The 19,708-nt window shown below is 39.4% G+C and overlaps 3 protein-coding genes across 3 annotated transcripts in view; all 3 read left to right on the top strand.

Moving 5' to 3' along the window:
- Positions 1-19,708, top strand: part of LOC142338607 (selenoprotein S-like) — a 482,730-nt gene that overhangs the window by 121,643 nt on the left and 341,379 nt on the right. The gene's annotated exons all lie outside the window — the stretch shown is intronic.
- LOC142338134 (uncharacterized) lies at positions 14,282-15,745 on the top strand. Its single transcript, XM_075387769.1, has one exon. The coding sequence runs from the start codon at positions 14,282-14,284 to the stop codon at positions 15,743-15,745; it is 1,464 nt and encodes a 487-aa protein (XP_075243884.1).
- LOC142337827 (uncharacterized) lies at positions 16,474-19,670 on the top strand. Its single transcript, XM_075387357.1, has one exon. It carries the CDS (start codon positions 17,011-17,013, stop codon positions 18,913-18,915), a length of 1,905 nt encoding a protein of 634 aa, XP_075243472.1. The 5' UTR covers positions 16,474-17,010; the 3' UTR covers positions 18,916-19,670.

Here is a 19,708-nt window from a genome sequence, read left to right as displayed (position 1 = left end):
CATGCAAAACATGGTCCTCGGGAAACAGCTAAACGTTGCCCGAAACATTCAATCAACGCACCCCCGGAACAATATGATTTTTGGACAAAAAATTACAAGACGAACAAATAGAAACACTGCGGGAAATTTACAATGAAATAGTTCACTGGAAACCAATCCTGTTTAACGTTAGCAAAAATAAAGTACGTTTCAAAATTGCCAATGCTTTGAACATCATGCTCAATAAGATGCTTCAAGATGGGCCTCATACTGAATGCGCTATGATTAGCACAATGATAATGCACTTACTTCTCGCAAAATCCAAAAGTGAAAGTGATGCTTTAATAACAAAAAACATGTCTGGAAGGCTCAATCTGTGGATCAGTTGCAAATTCGACTACCTGTTTATTGAGGCAAAGGCACTTCAAGAGCGTTTAGTGAAATTAAGTAGATAACGAAAAATGGTTAAATTAAAAACTTTTGACAATCAAATGGAGTCTGATAACATATCGAACACTTTACGATGCCTTTCAGACGATGCAAAGGGCGGTAGGCTATCAACTTCTGAAATAGTGATTATCAAAAGAAAAAACTGCACCGTATTACCGTATCAATCATATACAAGAAAAGGACACATTTAGTCAGAGAAGCCATCTTAAGTATATATCAACCGAAATGAAAAATTGGAATTTAGCTTTTTATCCTTCTATTTTTAATCAATTAATGGCTCGGAAATAAAACCCGCCGCAGTGAAAACACATGGCAGCCATGGCCCATCTCGTCTTGATGCAAGGGAATAAAGACAACTTATTACATCATGCAAATTCTCCTCAATCGACCTCAGCAAAACTTTGTCCAAACATTCAATCAGAATTGCAACCGAAGAACTAAATTTCCTGAGTTCTTTTATTGCTTGCTTTCTGATTGCACTAGATGTATGATTTCTTGCTTTTTACAGTGAATTGAACTTTTCTTTGGTAAAACTCATGCATACAATCACTGTGTGGCTTAATGTTTAAGGACGTTGAGGCCAACCTCCCTGTTGAGTCAACGAAAAAGTATTCCGGTTTTTCGGGCGGGATCCTTTATTAGATTAGGTAAAACTCACCGTCGATCAATTTCTCACATTCTTTTATCAGGTATTCAACATTAGGTGTTAGAGCTAAGAAGGTAAACCTATGATGAAACGTTGAAGTAAACGATTTTTAAACATTTTGAATTGAAACATTGGCATGAACGGCCAGCTTTTTAGAAACAATTTATGCTGTTTTATTGAGCTTTCTATAAATTTATTTTCTGCATTATCAAAACCAATCAAACTACTAAAAAATCTACAGCCGTCAACTCTTTCCACTTCGAAGAGAAATAAAATTTGCTGTGCTTTCTCAAAACGATGTTTTTTGCTCTGATATGGCACTTGGTGGGATAGTGACCCATCCACTTTTAACTCGAAAATCAAAACGTTGCATTGTTTCAAAACGGCACCGAAACGATAAAAAGCCATTAAGAACTTCAAAGCTCTAACTTCAACAATCTTGAAAACAAATTGGAAAACACAATTTCAGAAATTTTGGTTTCTACCGATACACAATATTCCGAGAACCTCTTATTTCACTGTTTTATCTTTCGTTTGAAATTAAATCAATTAATTGTATAAAAAATAATTTTTAATTGAATTTTGTTTGATGATCCTAGATATAGCGAAAACGTTTGTACATTATATTTTAAAGTTGACTTAGCTTTTTAACATCTTTTAAAAATATTATTTTCTAAATTTCTAAAACTTATCTTACTCCTTTTTTCCTTGGCTATTATTAAACATGGATCACAAGTGGACAAAATGTTTCTTGCTTTTTACAGAGAATTGAACTTTTCTTTGGTAAAACTCATGCATACAATCACTGTGTGTGCATTTTTGATAGCACACACAAGAAGCCGGTTCCCTACTGTTGCTACAGTTTTCACAGGTCTCATCTTGGTTTGAGGCATGTCTTGACCGTGTTCCAGGCATTACACAAAATAAAACTATTTGATAAATTTATCACAACAATGGGCTTTCATTGACATTATTGCAAAATCTTAATGAAATACCTTGATATTGTAAAATAGTTTTCTTCAAGTTGATTTGCGGATATTTGTTGTTTTAAATTCACATTAGGGCAGCAGGTCCTTGGGTTCCAATCGTCAAATTAGAGTAATCTCAAATTCTTTCTGCTTCAGTTTTAATTGCAGAACACTAGACACAAGCAGATACTTCCTGATTTAAACCATTGCTTTATTTTTGTATGCTTTAAATACTTCCCTAAACAGGAATGATCTTTTATTCTATCACTTCTGGTAATGGAGTTTTATTCTTCCGCTTCTGATTATATCTATGAGTATGCTCTGGGTCTTTGAGTGTGCCCTTGGGTTTGCGCGTGATTTGAAGCAGATTGTGCATGTGTGAACCAGAAGATTCTGCTTCTTATATTCGCAGATGATGATACAAGTTGCTGCGCAGATACTACCCTGGAATGCACAAGATTTATTAATTGGAACATCCAGAAGAAAATAGACTGAAGATAGCGCAGTCGGAGAAACCATCCACTCATATCGCGGAGCTAACTTAATCGATCTCTTCAATGCATAGTGGGATATATTTTTGCAATGAATTTTATGTTTGGTTTTTATCATTTTTATCAATAATCTACACTCGGTGAACAGCCTCCCTCTGACAATGTCAGGTACTCAAACCCATTGCCTCTCTGACAATGTCAGCTACTCAAACCGATTGCTCTAAGCGTTCTATTCACCTCCGAAAAGGTGGAGTTTGGTGCTACGGTGGCGGCACCTATATATGCATATCAAATGCAGCGGCCTGTCAATTAAAAACTTCTACCACCCTAAATTTATTTGCAAACACTGCTGTGAACATGCAAAACATGGTCCTCGGGAAACAGCTAAACGTTGCCCGAAACATTCAATCAACGCACCCCCGGAACAATATGATTTTTGGACAAAAAATTACAAGACGAACAAATAGAAACACTGCGGGAAATTTACAATGAAATAGTTCACTGGAAACCAATCCTCTTTAACGTTAGCAAAAAAAAGTACGTTTCAAAATTGCCAATGCTTTGAACATCATGCTCACTAAGATGCTTCAAGATGGGCCTCATACTGAATGCGCTATGATTAGCACAATGATAATGCACTTACTTCTCGCAAAATCCAAAAGTGAAAGTGATGCTTTAATAACAAAAAACATGTCTGGAAGGCTCAATCTGTGGATCAGTTGCAAATTTGACTACCTGTTTATTGAGGCAAAGGCACTTCAAGAGCGTTTAGTGAAATTAGGTAGATAACGAAAAATGGTTAAATTAAAAACTTTTGACAATCAAATGGAGTCTGATAACATATCGAACACTTTACGATGCCTTTCAGACGATGCAAAGGGCGGTATGCTATCAACTTCTGAAATAGTGATTATCAAAAGAAAAAACTGCACCGTACTACCGTATCAATCATATACAAAAAAAGGACACATTTAGTCAGAGAAGCCATCTTAAGTACATATCAACCGAAATGAAAAATTGGAATTTAGCTTTTTATCCTTCTATTTTTAATCAATCAATGGCTCGGAAATAAAACCCGCCGCAATGAAAACAAATGGCAGCCATGGCCCATCTCGTCTTGATGCAAGGGAATAAAGACAACTTATTACATCATGCAAATTCTCCTCAATCGACCTCAGCAAAACTTTGTCCAAACATTCAATCAGAATTGCAACCTAAGACCTAAATTTCCTGAGTTCTTTTATTGCTTGCTTTCTGATTGCACTAGATGTATGATTTCTTGCTTTTAACAGTGAATTGAACTTTTCTTTGTTAAAACTCATGCATACAATCACTGTGTGTGCATTTTTGATAGCACACACAGAAGCCGGTTCCCTCCTGTCGCTACAGTTTTCACAGGTCTCATCTTGGTTTGAGGCATGCCTTGACCGTGTTCCAGGCATTACACAAAATAAAACTATTTGATAAATTTATCACAACAATGGGCTTTCATTGACGTTATTGCAAAATCTTAATGAAATACCTTGTTATTGTAAAATAGTTTTCTTCAAGTTGATTTGTGGATATTTGTTGTTTTAAATTCACATTAGGGCTGCAGGTCCTTGGGTTCCAATCGTCAATTTAGAGTAATCTCCAATTTTTTCTGCTTCAGTTTTAATTGCAGAACACTGGACACAAGCAGATACTTCCTGATTTAAACCATTGCTTTATTTTTGTATGCTTTAAATACTTACCTAAACAGGAATGATCTTTTATTCTATCACTTCTGGTAATGGAGTTTTATTCTTCCGCTTCTGATTATATCTATGAGTATGCTCCGGGTCTTTGAGTGTGCCCTTGGGTTTGCGCGTGATTTGAAGAAGATTGTGCATGTGTGAACCAGAAGATTCTGCTTCTTATATATGCAGATGATGATACAAGTTGCTGCGCAGATACTACCCTGGAATGCACAAGATTTATTAATTGGAACATCCAGGACAAAATAAACTGAAGATAGCGCAGTCGGAGACACCATCCACTCATATCGCGGAGCTAACTTAATCGATCTCTTCAATGCATAGTGGGATATATTTTTGCAATGAATTTTATGTTTGGTTATTATCATTTTTATCAATAACCTACACTCGGTGAACAGCCTCCCTCTGACAATGTCAGGTACTCAAACCCATTGCCTCTCTGACAATGTCAGCTACTCAAACCGATTGCTCTAAGCGTTCTATTCACCTCCGAAAAGGTGGAGTTTGGTGCTACGGTTGCGGCACATATATGCATATCAAATGCAGCGGCCTGTCAATTAAAAACTTCTACCATCCTAAATTTGTTTGCAAACACTGCTGTTAACATGCAAATCTTGGTCCTCAGGAAACAGCTAAACGTAACCCGGCACATTCGATCGAGGCAACCCGGACCAATGCGATTTTTGGAAAAAATTTACAAGACGAACAAATTGAAACTCTGCGGGAAATTTACAATGAAATAGTTCACTGGAAACCAGTCCTCTTTACCGTTAGCAAAAATAAAATACGTTTCAAAATTCTTTGAACATCATGCTCACTAAGATGCTTCAAGACGGGCCTCATACTGAATGCGCTATGATTAGCACAATGATAATGCACTTACTTCTCGCAAAATCCAAAAGTGAAAGTGATGCTTTAATAACAAAAAAAATGTCTGGAAGGCTCTATCTGCGGATCAGTTGCAAATTCGACTACCTGTTTATTGAGGCAAAGGCACTTCAAGAGCGTTTAGTGAAATTAAGTAGATAACGAAAAATGGTTAAATTAAAAACTTTTGACAATCAAATGGAGTCTGATAACATATCGAACACTTTACGATGCCTTTCAGACGATGCAAAGGGCGGTAGGCTATCAACTTCTGAAATAGTGATTATCATAAGAAAAAACTGCACCGTACTACCGTATCAATCATATACAAGAAAAGCACACATTTAGTCAGAAAAGCCATCTTAAGTACATATCAACCGAAATGAAAAATTGGAATTTAGCCTTTTATCCTTCTATTTTTAATCAATTAATGGCTCGGGAATAAAACGCGCCGCAATGAAAAAAGATGGCAGCCATGGCCCATCTCGTCTTGATGCAAGGGAATAAAGGCAACTTATTACATCATGCAAATTCTCCTCAATCGACCTCAGCAAAACTTTGTCCAAACATTCGATCAGAATTGCAACCGAAGAACTAAATTTCCTGAGTTCTTTTATTGCTTGCTTTCTGATTGCACTAGATGTATGCCCTGGGGCACAACGAATTGGAATTGGAGAGGACTTAGGAGGAATTACAGTCAGGAATAGAGTGAAATGCGTTAAACGAGATCTCCAATTAGCCTGGGATCTCCAATGCCGCACTTACTTTTCGCAAGATCCAAAAATGGAAAGGATGTTTTAATAACAAATAACTTGTCTAAAAGCTCCATCTGTGGATCAGGTGCAAATTCGACTACCTGTTTATTGAGGCCAAGGCGCTTCATGAGCGTTTAGTGAAATTAAGTAGAAAACGAAAAATCGATAAATTAAAAATTTTTGACAATCAAATGGAGTCTGGTAATATATCGAATGCTTTACGATGCCTTTCAAATGATGCAGAGGGTGTTGGGCTGTCAATTTCTGACATAGTGAATATCAAAGAAAAAAACTGCACTGTACTACTGTATCAATCTACTACTTGTACGCAGCGGCCGCGGCGAGACGACTGTGAAGGCAGTTTTAATTTGCAATGAACTGATCTGATTGTACTTGAAATTCCCAAACCACCAAAGTGAGCCAAATTTTTTAAAACAATTTCTGCTGTTTTTTGAGCTTTCTGGAAATTTTTTGTCTGCATTATCAAAACCAATCAAACTACTAAAAACTCTACAGCCGTCAACTCTTTCTCTTTCGTAGAGCAATAAAATTTGCTGTGCTTTTTCAAAACAATGTTCTTTGCTCTATTATGGCGCTTAGTAGCAGAGTAACCCATCCACTTTTAAATCAAGAATTAAAACGTTGCAAAGTTTCAAAACGTCACCGAAACGATAAAAAGCCATTGAGAACTTCAAAACTCTAACTTCAACAATCTTGAAAACGAATTGGAAAACAAAATTTGGGAAATTTTCGTTTCTACGGATACACAATATTCCGAGAAGCTCTCATTTCACTGTTTTATTTTTTGTTTGAATTTAAATCAATTTAATCGTAAAAAGAATAATTTTTAGTCGAATTTTACATGATGATCCTAGATATAGCCAAAAACCTTTGTACATTATATTTTATAGTTGACTTAGCTTTTTAACATCTTTTTAATTATATTGTTTTCTAAATTTCTAAAATTTATCTAACTCCTTGTTTTCCTTGGCTATTGGTAAACATGAATCACAAACGGACAAAATGTTTCTTGCTTTTTACAGTGAATTGAACTCTTCTTTGGTATAACTCATGCATACAATCACTCTTTGTGCAATTTTGGTAGCAGACACAGAAGCCGGTTCCCTCCTGTTGCTACAGTTTTAACAGGTCTCATCTTGGTTTGAGGCATGTTTTGACCGTGTTCCAGGCATTACACAAAATGAAACTATTTGATAAATTTATCACAACAATGGGCTTTCATTGACATTATTGCACAATCTTAAAGAAATACCTTGATATTGTAAAATAGTTTTTTTCAAGTTGATTTGTGGATATTTGTTGTTTTAAATTCACATTAGGGCTGCAGGTTTTTGGGTTCCAATCGTCAATTTAGAGTAATCTCCAATTCTTTCTGCATCAGTTTTAACTGTAGAACACTAGTCGCAAGCAGATACTTCCTGATTTAAACCATTGCTTTATTTTTGTATGCTTTAAATACTTCCCTAAACGGGAATGAACTTTTATTCTATCACTTCTGGTAATGGAGTTCTATTCTTCCGCTTCTGATTATATCTATGAGTATGCTCTGGGTCTTTGAGTGTGCTCTTGTGTTTGCGCGTGATTTGAAGCGGATTGTGCATGTGTGAAACAGAAGATACTGCTTTTTGTTTTTGCAGGTGGCGAGACAAGTTGCTGCACAGATACTACCCTGGATTGCAAAAGATTTATTAATTGGAACATCCAGGACAAAATATATTTAAGATAGCGCAGTCGGAGAAAGCATCCACTCATATCGCGGAGCTAACCTAATCGATCTCTTCAATGCATAGTGGGATATATCTTTGCGATGAATTTTATGTTTGGTTATTATCATTTTTATCAATAATCTACACTCGGTGAACAGCCTCCCTCTGACAACGTCAGCTACTCAAACCGATTGCTCTAAGCGTTCTATTCAACCCCGAAAAGGTGGAGTTTGATGCTACGGTTGCGGCACATATATGCATATCAAATGCAGCGGCCTGTCAATTAAAAACTTCTACCATCCTAAATTTGTTTGCAAACACTGCTGTGAACATGCAAATCTTGGTCCTCAGGAAACAGCTAAACGTAACCCGGCACATTCGATCGAGGCAACCCGGACCAATGCGATTTTTGGAAAAAATTTACAAGACGAACAAATTGAAACTCTGCGGGAAATTTACAATGAAATAGTTCACTGGAAACCAGTCCTCTTTACCGTTAGCAAAAATAAAATACGTTTCAAAATTGCCAATTCTTTGAACATCATGCTCACTAAGATGCTTCAAGACGGGCCTCATACTGAATGCGCTATGATTAGCACAATGATAATGCACTTACTTCTCGCAAAATCCAAAAGTTGAAATGATGCTTTAATATCAAAAACATGTCTAGAAGGCTCGAGCTGTGGATCACGTAAAATTCAACTACCTGTTTATTGAGGCAAATGCACTTCAAGAGCCTTTAATGAAAATAAGTAGAAAACATAAAATGGATAAATTAAAGAATTTTGACAATGAAATGCAGTCTGATAAGATATCGAACACTTTACGATGCTTTTCAGACGATGCAAAGGGCGGTGGGCTATCAACTTCTGAAATAATGATTACCAAATGAAAAAACTGCAGCGTACTACTGTATCAATCTACTACTTGTACGCAGCGGCCGCGGCGAGACGACTGTGAAGGCAGTTTTAATTTGCAATGAATTGAACTGACTGAACTTGAAATTTCCAAACAACCAAAGTGAACATATATTTCTTAAATTTGACTCAAATTGCACTCACTTGTCTATCGCAAGGCTCGTTACAAATATTGCAGAGAGGTTCGGGCGGTGGTGGTGTGGGCACTGTTGTAACTTTGGATAAAAGGGAATTGGCCGCTTTGGGCCTAAACTAATTAGTCAAACAATTATCGAAAGCTCACACCAAATGTTTGATACAAAATATGGATTCAAAAATAATTCTCGTATAATTTTTTCGCCGGAATATGAAATCCCCGGTAACGGGCTACCCAAAAAAAGCCCCTGATACCACAGGAAATAACAACAATCAAGAGCTGAAACAATTAAATAGCCTCCCGGTTACACTTTGTAAACGGTCCGTAACCGTTTAGCCCCCCAATCCTTCCCCTTGTTATTTAGTTCAAATTTATTGAGTTCATATTCATAATCGCTGTAAAAATCATATCTTTAACTTTGATTTTTCTTGACTTTCAATGCCAAACCTTTTTATTCATTATCATACATGAGTTTCATCGTGCCACACTTAACTTTGATTGTAAATGCGGGTATAAACCACACCTTTGTAAGCTATTATTTAACAAGCATACAAGCTTATAGAAGAACATACAGCAAAATAAACTCTTGAAAACCAGTCGTTGTCTCTGAAAGCGGATCAGACTAAAGAAAAGATAACAAATTTTGGCGCATCCTAGGTTTTAAAACCGAACCATCGACTCACAAAACAGAGACAACTTAAAATTTCTGACTTGTAGTTTTTCACTAAAACTTTTAAAAAACCCACCATCTAGCTGAAATAAACGTGCTATAGATTTTTCCATCTGATATTTTTAGCACTTCAAATTTCTAGGCTGTTAGGTTTTCTAAGTAAGTTACAGTTCGATGACCTTCCCCCTGCATCGTTCATTGCACTCCGAACATTATGATGCAATCAGCTCAATGCAGTTCTCTAGTCCATGCGGCTAGAGGTCCCACATTTGCTTATAAGATTGACTGGGGCCTGAGCGGGTGAGGCTGCGGGTTCTCTTTTGGACCAACGCATAGGCTGACGACGGGGATAGTCGAACATATACATAGGTAGCAAAGCCTGATCGTTCTTAGATTATAGCACGTTCTAGTTCAGCTAAAACTCTCTGACCCTAAATCTAGCGAAAGAGCATTTAAAATTTCAGGGTTTGATTAAGCCCTTCTTACATTCAAACAATTACTCTAGTTGATTCTAATTTACAGTTTTGCACCTGCTGACACGCAAGTGCAAAAATTTTTTGTTTCTAGGCACAAATTTTTCTAAAAGGTAAAACAGTATCCTCCCCAGGTTAGGGTATTTCTTTGCGAACGTGATCAGACAAAACCCTCCCCACAGCGCAAAGCGTGCATAATATAATTTAATAAAAAACTGCATTCAAGCAAGATTTGATAAAACATAAGACAACCAAACCATTAATAGCTGTCCACAACAGCAGTATAATTAGCATTCAAGTTATTTTAAGATACAAAAAAAAACAATTAATAAGCGTTCAAACAACATTTTAAGTGCTAACTAAAAGTGCAGTGACTCATAACACTCATAGTGCAATAATTTTTTTTTGTGAATGTCATCGTGCAACCATAAACAAAGTAACCATTAACCAATGAGGAAAGCCAGAACCATGTCAACTAAAACCAAAACAAAGTCAACCTCCAAGGCTCAACTCATGCAACTCTTGAAGTTCAAAGTCATTGAGTGGGAAGCAGCACAAGACCAACTCGACAAACAAATGCAACAAACAGAAGCAGCAACAGATCTCCAAGAGCTCGTTGACGAACTTCGACAGCAAAAAGCGGAGCTTGATCGCATGTGTAACAAACTCATAGAACAGCAGTTGACACAAGAAGAGTTTGACACTGTTGCTGCAGAGTCTGCACGGAGAAATTGCAATTTGCTGAGAACCAAACAAAAAATTAGATTGCTTCATGGGTCAAACCATCAAAAGTTCATCTCTTCCCACACCTCCTCGGAAGAACCCAACAAAATACGCTGCAAGGTGGTTAATTCAGGAAGCAGAGGTAAACAACCAAGCGGATTGAGACGTAAAACGCGAATGCACAATGCAGGTGAAAACGCTGAGAGCTGGGTTGAGGTGTTCGGTTCTGATGACCCTGATGGTGTACCGTTCGAAAATAGTCATCGTGATCTTCAAAAAGAAAGAACAAGTGTAGAAAAATACAATGCTCAGCAACAGAAACCAAAAAAAACAGTGAGATACAGGAGCATCGCAGCCTCAGTGAAGATGTGAAACAGGTTCAGAGTTGCCCGATTTTTGATGTGAATGTTCCAAATCAAGGTTTTGCTACCCTCAATATTTCTAGCGATCAACCATCAGACACTCTGTACTGGAATTCCGGTACAGCAACCGGATTTCCACATCAAGCAAAGCCTTACAATTCCACTCAAACTTTTGCAGACAATCACTATCCGCGGGATCAGCAGCAGTCAGGTCATTTGCTCGGTAGTCAAATGGATCACTCATTCCCAGAGACAAACAAAATGATGAACGCTCCCAACGGAGAGACCAACCGTCACTTCAATTTCATGCCACAACAGTTTTCTGAGCAACAGTTCCAACAACGACCCCACAGTTCTGAATGGACCAACCATCAAGTGATGGTAAATGCGTTCAGTCTACCAAAGATTAGTCTTGACCATTTCTCAGGCGATCCTTTGATGTGGCATCAACGGTACAGTTTTTTCCAGTCAACCATTCACGACAATCCAGCTCTTACAACTGTTCAGAAAATGACATACTTGAAAAACTCGGTAACTCACAAAGCAAAAGACTTCATCTGTGGTTACTCTTACAACGGAGACTTCTATGAGGAGGCACTTCAGGAACTTATCAGAATTTTTGGAAAGCCACAGCATGTTGTGAGTGCGTACCTCGCACAACTTGAACAAAGGCCTAGGACCAGAATGGATGATCCCAGCAGCTTTGTAAGTTTTGCGTCCTTCCTCAGACGTTTGGTACAGACCTTTCGACTTCACCATTTTGAATCGGACCTGAAGGCTTCTGCGGTAGTTAAAGTTGCCAAGGAGAAGTTGACAACACCAATGACGATTCGCTGGAATCAACATGTAAGGAGCATGAGAATAGAGCAGCCAAATCTGGCTGACTTTGCAGATTGGATAAGCACATATGCAGAGGCTTGCGAGGATGTCTCTCCACAAAGACCACAAAGAACAGACCGGGTTGAACGGCCTTCCCAAGGCCAGAAATACTCCAACATAGTTCTTCAAGCCAGCTCAAATTGTCAACTGTGCTCTGGGGATCACAACTTTGGTCGCTGCAAAGAATACCTGAGCAAGTCTGTAGCTGACCGTCAGCAATTGGTGAGGCATCACAACTTGTGTGTCAATTGCTTGAAGAGACATGAGAGTGGATTTTGTAAATCAAAGAATCGATGTCTTGTAGACAGATGCAATGGGTTTCATCATTCAACTCTCCATCGAGACAACTTCAAGATTTTGCAGAAAAGTGATTTCCAAGCAACGAGTAAAAGGGTATTTCAATCCAGGGACAACCCGGTGCAGTCAAACTACGGTAGAAACTTCAACCATACAACGTCTCAGCTTTCGTCAAAAACCAGTAACACGCCAAATAACAACAACAGAAGGGGATACAATCAAAACAGTTTCAACCCTCGTAATCTAAGCTATGGAAACAACAACTCGCATCCAACTGCCAATCAGCAGCACATCAATCCCCATCAAACTAATGACAGAAGTAACACTCACTTTCAATCAGTGACTAGCAACCAACTGAATGATGATTCATCAAAATTTCCAAGGGTGCAAAACCACACTTGTAGCAGAAATCGGGAACCCACATGGGTCAGAGCTTTTATTCAACTACAGGTAATACCAGTCACATTCTTCTACAAAGATTTCAACATAGAGACCTATGCACTTTTGGACAGTGGAAGTGATAATACACAGATCACACAAAACATTGCTGATGCTCTTCGGATTAGAGTCCCCAAAGATATAGAACTTCCTCTAGCTTCGCTACATGCGGAGCACACAGTGACAACAGCTGATGTCATGATTGGAATCGGTTCACTTCACAGCTCAAAACCGGTGACAAGTCTTCCTGTGTACGCAATCTCCATTGAGCAGTTCCAGATGCCAATTTTCCCCGCAGAAATGTTGAACAGACTTTGTAGAGACCATGATCATTTGGCAGAAATCAATTTCCCACAAATTCGTGACAACGAAATTGGAATACTCATAGGGGCAGATGCTTTTCTGGCTACTGTTTCAAGACATTTCACTACCAGCAAACCAGGAACACCCTACGGAGTCAACACACTGTTAGGATGGATTTTGACAGGCCCTGTGCCACAAGAGTACTTTCAACCAAACCATAGAGGAAGCAGCAACCACAACATCACTCTTTGCAACCATCTCAAGTGAGGTAGTGACAACACGGACGAAAATCTTCTACATTTTTTTCGGACCTTTGAAGGTGTCAACTTTAGTCAAGATTCTACGAAGGGACACAATGAAGAAGACCAGAAGGCAATAAAGACTTTGGCAGAGACCACACAACACAACGGGGAAAGATATGAGATTGGACTCCCTTGGCAAGAAAATGTCAAGCTACTCAACAACTACTTCATGACAAGTGTTCAGTGGCACGCCCTGCAGAAGCGATTAGAGAGAGACAACCAACTGAAACAAAGATATATGACCACTATCTTTGATGATATGGGTAAGGGATACATAGCAGCTGTTACGAACCAGGATGCAAAGAACATTTGGTACCTACCGCATCATCTTATCATCAACGAGCAAAAACCAGACAAGATAAGACGAGGGAGAAATGCAGCCTCAAAATACAAAGGGGTTTCTTTGAACGATGCACTGCTAACGGGACCGGACCTTTTGTGCAATCTACGTGGACTTCTTCTACGGTTTCGTCAGTACAAGGTTGCAGTAACAGCAGACATAGAGGCTATGTTCATGCAAGTTGGAATCAGAGAAGAAGACCAAGATGCTCTCCGTTTTTTGTGGAGCGACAATGATCAGGAGAGGCCATCCAAATACCAACGACTCAATTTTGGAGCAACATGTTTTCCTGCCTGCGCAATTTTTGTTCCGCAAAAGTGCGCCAACGATAACAGACAAGAACATCCAAAAATCTTTGACTCAATCCGAAAACAATTCTACATGGATGACTTCATTCAAACATTCTCAACAGAGGAAGAGGCAGCAAATACAGCGACTGAGCTGAAACATGTTCTGAAAACAGGGGGATTCAACTTCACCAAGTTTCTCAGCAATAACCCTGCTGTGCTGGAAAAGATTCCAGAGGAAGAAGGAATTGGAGTTCTAAAGTTACAAAAGATATTTGGTCAAACATGGAACCCTGAATCCGATCAACTTCTTTTTGCGAAACCCAAACTAAGCTATGAAAGAGAGAATATCACACACAGAAAGCTTCTCTCAATGGCTGCTTCTTTGTTTGTTCCCATTGGAATAATCTCGCCTTTTGCAATTCGACTGAGATCCATCTTGCAAAAAGTCTTCAAACAAAGACACAATTGGGAACAGCTACTATTAAAGGAACATTACGACGAAATTCAGCAATGGATGGAAAACTTCTAGAATATGCCTTCAATTCAAATCCCCAGATGTCTAGTTCCCAACGTCGATGGAACCCACGAGTTGCACACCTTCACAGACGCTTCACTTTCAGCAGTATCAGCAGTGGTGTACCTGAGGACAATCTCCGCTGACGGCTCAATAGCTACCCACTACGTCATCAGCAAGTCCAAGGTGGCACCAATCAAACAGATGAGCATTCCCAAATTGGAGCTCGAAGCAGCTACACTGGGAGCAGAACTAGCAGGCTTCTGTGAGACCGAGATGACAATAAATGTGAAGAGCAAAAAATTTTGGACCGACAGCACAGCAGTACTCAGCTGGGTCAAATCAAAGGATCGACAGAAGATATACATTGCAAATAGGCTCAACAAAATTGCTGAGAACTCAAACAAAGACGACTGGCGGCACGTACCAGGAAAAATGAACCCGGCTGATCATGGTACCAGAGGTCTAGCTCCATGCGATCTTCAAAAATTGTGGATAACAGCACCTTCTTTCCTTATCAAACCTGAGAGCCAGTGGACATTCTCCGGTGACAAAACAGCTCAAACATACGCCACTCAAGTTGATGTCAAGACCAGTGAAAAACCCTTGGTAGATCCAAACAGATTTTCAAATTGGTCTAAACTCCTTGGCACAATTAGAACAGTGTTTCGAGCAGTGCCCGTACTGAAGAGGTGGATCAAACGCGACGTACCTTGCAACTTGGACGACTTCGCGGCTGACGAAAACAAGGCTCGGAGCTTTCTCTTGAGAATATCTCAGTCCACACACTTCAAGGACACATTTTCTCGACTTCAAAGTGGACTACCCCTAGACAAGAAGGACAAACTATTACCATATACACCTTTTCTGAATAGCGACGGATTACTTAGGGTTGAGGGACGAAATCAGAAACCTGGATTGCCTTTTCAGAGCAAACATCCGATGATACTCCACAGCAAGTGCAGAGTTGCCAAACTGCTTATTGAGAAAGCACATCACAACTGCGGGCATCATGGAATTGAACATGTTCGTGCACATATCCAAGCAACGTTCTTGATAGTTGGAATCCGCAGAGCTTTTAGAACTTTAGGGAAGTACTGCTTCATCTGCAGACGCTGGCGAGCAGACAATGTAAGACCGAAGATGGCTCCTCTACCAAAATTTCGCTTTCCGGAGCACTCCAAACTCTACCCATTTGTGAATACTGGAATGGACATGTTCGGTCCCTTTCACACTGAAAAATCCAGAACCCAGACAGAACTCAATTATGTCTGCATGTTTACATGCTTGGTCACACGAGCAGTACACTTGGAAGTTTGTGAGGACTTCTCTACTGACTGTCTACTAATGGCTATTCGACGTTTTGTATCCAGACGAGGATACCCTGATGTCATTGTTTTGGACAACGGGAAAAACTTTGTTGGAGATAACCAGGCAATGAAACTCAATTTTCAGGAAAACTACAAACCAGACAACAATTAAATACGTCTCCAGCTGGCCCAACAGAACATCCAGTGGACGTTCAGTCCACCTCTGGCACCACACTTCGGAGGGGTTTGGGAACGACTTATCCAGTCGGCTACACGAAGCCTACTTGTTGTCCTCGGAAGCCGCCGACTAAACTTTTCAGTCTTGCATACAGTCGTAGCGGAGGAAGAAGGAATTCTTAATTCACGCCAACTGACGCAGGTTGGGAGCACTTTGGCCGACGAGGAACCGTTAACACCGAATCATTTCCTGATGAGAAGACGCCACTTCTGCCTAAAACCTCTGGCAAACAACAGAACCCGGTTTTCAATTAAAGACTTCAAGGAGTCACAGACCCTTTTGGACCACTATTGGCCTCGTCTTCTCTAAGAATTTGTACCGGGACTTAACGGACGAACAAAACGGCAGCAAGCCAACGCTGAGCTCAAGGAAGACGATGTTGTTTGGCTCTACAAAGATTTTACACCCCGAGGGAATTTGGCCCATTGGTCGGATCGTCAAAGCACATGTGAGTAGAGATGGAGTGGCAAGAAGCTTCGACATCAAGACCAGTACTGGCATGGTGCAACGTCCCGCAGTGAGATTGGGCAAAGTGTTTGAAACTGAAAACGATTCTTCTTCGTTGGCCGCGGAGGGTGTATGAATACTCCTTCAATCATGTCAAATTGATGCATAAAACTCACTTAAGCGGAAACTTTTGAGGCAGTAAATTTGAATTTCTGATGTCAAATATTTTGTTCTTCTCTGATAAATTTATTTGCTAAGTTTTGTTGTTGCTTGCCGGAGTGTAAACGGTCCGTAACCGTTTAGCCCCCCAATCCTTCCCCTTTAGTTCAATTTTATTGAGTTCATATTCATAATCGCTGTAAAAATCATATCTTTAACTTTGATTTTTGCATGACTTTCAATGCCAAATCTTTTATTCATTATCATACATAAGTTTCATCGTGCCACACTTAACTTTGATAGTAAATGCAGGTATAAACCAAACCTTTGTAAGCTATTATTTAACCAGCATACAAGCTTATAGAAGAACATACAGCAAAATAAACTCTTGAAAACCAGTCGTTGTCTCTGAAAGCGGATCAGACGAAAGAAAATATAACACACTTGGAGACTATTTAATAAGTTTACCACAACAAATAGGCTTTTAGGGGAGGGGCTTTCTCTTAATTGACGTTTTTTTCTATTCTACCACTAATGGGCGGGGAACTAGAGCGAAATAAACTATATATTTGATAAGTTTGAGATTGATTGGCATGTCTTCGCTAACGCAAAATTTGGGCTGCGAAGAGGAGCTGTCTTGTGAATTGTGCGATAATCTCTGTATGGTATCTGATGTTTATTCATGCGCTACTTGTTCGGCCTTTTCTGATGATTTTGTTTTGTCACACCAAGAAAAAGCTGTTAAGGTGTTCTGTATGGCGTGTATCTCGTCACATGTGAGACTCCAGCACAATGTTGTAGACATCAAGGGATATGAAGTTAGCGTGTGCAGTGATCACAAAATAATAAACGATTTGTTCTGTAAAACATGTGTTCAAGTTATTTGTACAAGGTGTACCCTTAAGCATTCGAGTCACGAATTTTTGACCGTAGCTGAAAAGTGTAAAGATGTCCGTAAAGAAGTCTTGAGCTACATAACTAAATTCGAGTCGTTGACAAAAAGTGTAAAATTTCATCAGCAAGTGGGCAAAGATGGCATTGACAAAGTAGATCAGGCTTCAATGCTGTGCAATCCAAAAAATGCTGTTGACTATTTATGTGAGATTCTGTGTGCTTACTTGAAAGAGGTTTCTCTCTTGGACGTCCATAAAGACAAAAATGAGGAATTGGGTGCTAAGTTTCAACAAGAACTCGAGAATTGTTCGAACACTTCCAGAAGAATATGCGACGCAGTTGAAAGTGGCGATGAGTTTGTTGTGAAACTTAGAAATGATCTGGGTACTTCAGATGGTACTCTGGTTGATCGTTTTCTGTCAAAAGTAACGCAAATGGATGATTTGTTAGAAATTGAAAGAGACATTTTGCATCATCATATATTTTACAAACCCTTCTTTACAAGTAGCAAAAAGATAGCCGAGATCTCCAGACAGCTGATGCATGAGTTTCTAACGTCTATGGTTTGGCCTTCTTTGGAAATGATTTCTTACGCAAAGCCAGAGATCAGATCGGTTAAATTTTATCCTGAACGCTCTGAATCATATGCCTCGAATAGAAACGAGCTTTTCGTCCTTAATGGAGGGTTTTGTGGCAATGTTGAACAACTTGCCGACGAGAAGGCGAGTTTCAGCTTTTTTGTGTGTTTTCACGAACCCGGAAGATGTGCTCTAAGATGCTCCTTATATTTAACCGGTATGGGAAATTTTTGCACAAGTTGTAAGAAGTCCTCATGGGGCGAGAAGATCTACTTTTCCCTAAATCGTAGTTTGATGACAACGGCAGCGGTCACAAAAGTTTTGTCAGTTCTTCCTTTGCGCGAAACAACCAATCCTCTTCTGTTCGCAATTGTTACTGACAAGTGTGTTGAAATTGTGCAAGCGTCGCATCCATCCTATTCCAAGTTATCGGAAGGGAATGCTGTGGTATTAGAGAAACTGCCAGCATTAAAAGCTGACCAAAGTTTATTAGTAGTTTTTGCCAGCCCTAATGTTGGCTGCTTAGTATGGAACGGTACGACAAAGGCCATTGAATGTACAATGGACGAGATTTCATTTCAAGAGATAAAGCTTGAAACAAAGCCGGAAATTTTTGCGTTCAGTAATGACCTTAAGTTGGGAGCATTTGTCGACTCATTGGGTGAGAGTATTACAATCACTAAAAACTCAACTAAAACAGTCTTAACAACGGCTAACCACGGCTTGCCGAAAATTGATGCGCTAAATTTAACTAAAGATAAAAATGGAGCTCTTCTGCTTATTTGGAACTTGAAGAAACAAGTTTGCGTTGTCATGAGGGAGTGTATCCAAGGTGCCAGTTCTAAGTGGATGGTCGTGCAGGCATTCAATCCAAAATTACTCAACATTCCAAGCAATTGTGACATGGAAACAGGATGGGTATCTGTGCACCATACTATAACTCATATCTTCATATTTGTCTATGGATCAAACATTCCCTGTATGTGGCAAATGTCCACTTTAATCAATTCGATTCCTTCTTCGTAAAATTCCGTGTATATAGTCACTTTGTTGGTTTTATTTAGATTGGTTCTTTCAATTCGACGGTGCATTGACAAAAATAAACTATCTTTTCTGATGTGACTACATTTGGTTGTACATTTAATTGCTCTCAAACAAAGTTTGTAGCAATTATATTAGTCCTGTGGTCATTTTTATGTGATTGTTCGCTTGACCGATTTTTCGTCTGACCCATTTGACTTTTCGTCCTCGAAAACGGGATAAACACGTAGAGCCCATCGGGCATTAAGTTATCTTAGTCTCCAAGTCTTAGACTAGTCTCCAAGTAAGCGATTCAAAGAAACTGTTTTGGAGACGTATACTCATGGTGCGAAGGGCGATTCTTAGAGTTTGACCCCCACCCCCCCCACACACACACACACACACACCTTCCACCCCACTTCAGCCCTCTCCCGTATCAGTTCACAGTTCCCACCCGTGTCCATCGTTTAGACCGTAAGGACGTGGCCCCGTCCCGCCAAAGAAGCCACCACCGTCCCCCCGCTGGTCGTTTGAGAGCAATTCGCCCGACGTTAGTCGGTTATGCTTATAATTTTCAGTTTTCAGAAGCTTTCAGATTGTATCTTTTTTTATTAGATTGCCATAATTTTCTGTTTTGTAAGAAAGATTTTGTGTTTCTGATTGCGTCTACGTGACACGCTAAAAATAGCAAAGCTCCTTTTTATTCAAGCTTATGCAGAGAACTTTAAAACTTCTTTTTCAGTTTCATTGAGAACTGTAATAACGTCGGTCTTTTATATTAATAGATTTTTTGCGCAAT

This window comes from Convolutriloba macropyga, chromosome 4 (genome assembly GCF_964194025.1).
Source record: "Convolutriloba macropyga chromosome 4, txConMacr16.3, whole genome shotgun sequence".
NCBI lineage: Eukaryota > Metazoa > Xenacoelomorpha > Acoela > Convolutidae > Convolutriloba > Convolutriloba macropyga.
The sequence above is the reverse complement of the archived record's forward strand: the minus strand, read 5'-3'. Positions and strand labels throughout refer to the sequence as shown.

Coding starts and splice junctions, on each gene's coding strand:
- LOC142338134 (XM_075387769.1), top strand. CDS start 14,282: ATGCCTTCAATTCAAATCCCCAGATGTCTAGTTCCCAACGTCGATGGA.
- LOC142337827 (XM_075387357.1), top strand. CDS start 17,011: ATGTCTTCGCTAACGCAAAATTTGGGCTGCGAAGAGGAGCTGTCTTGT.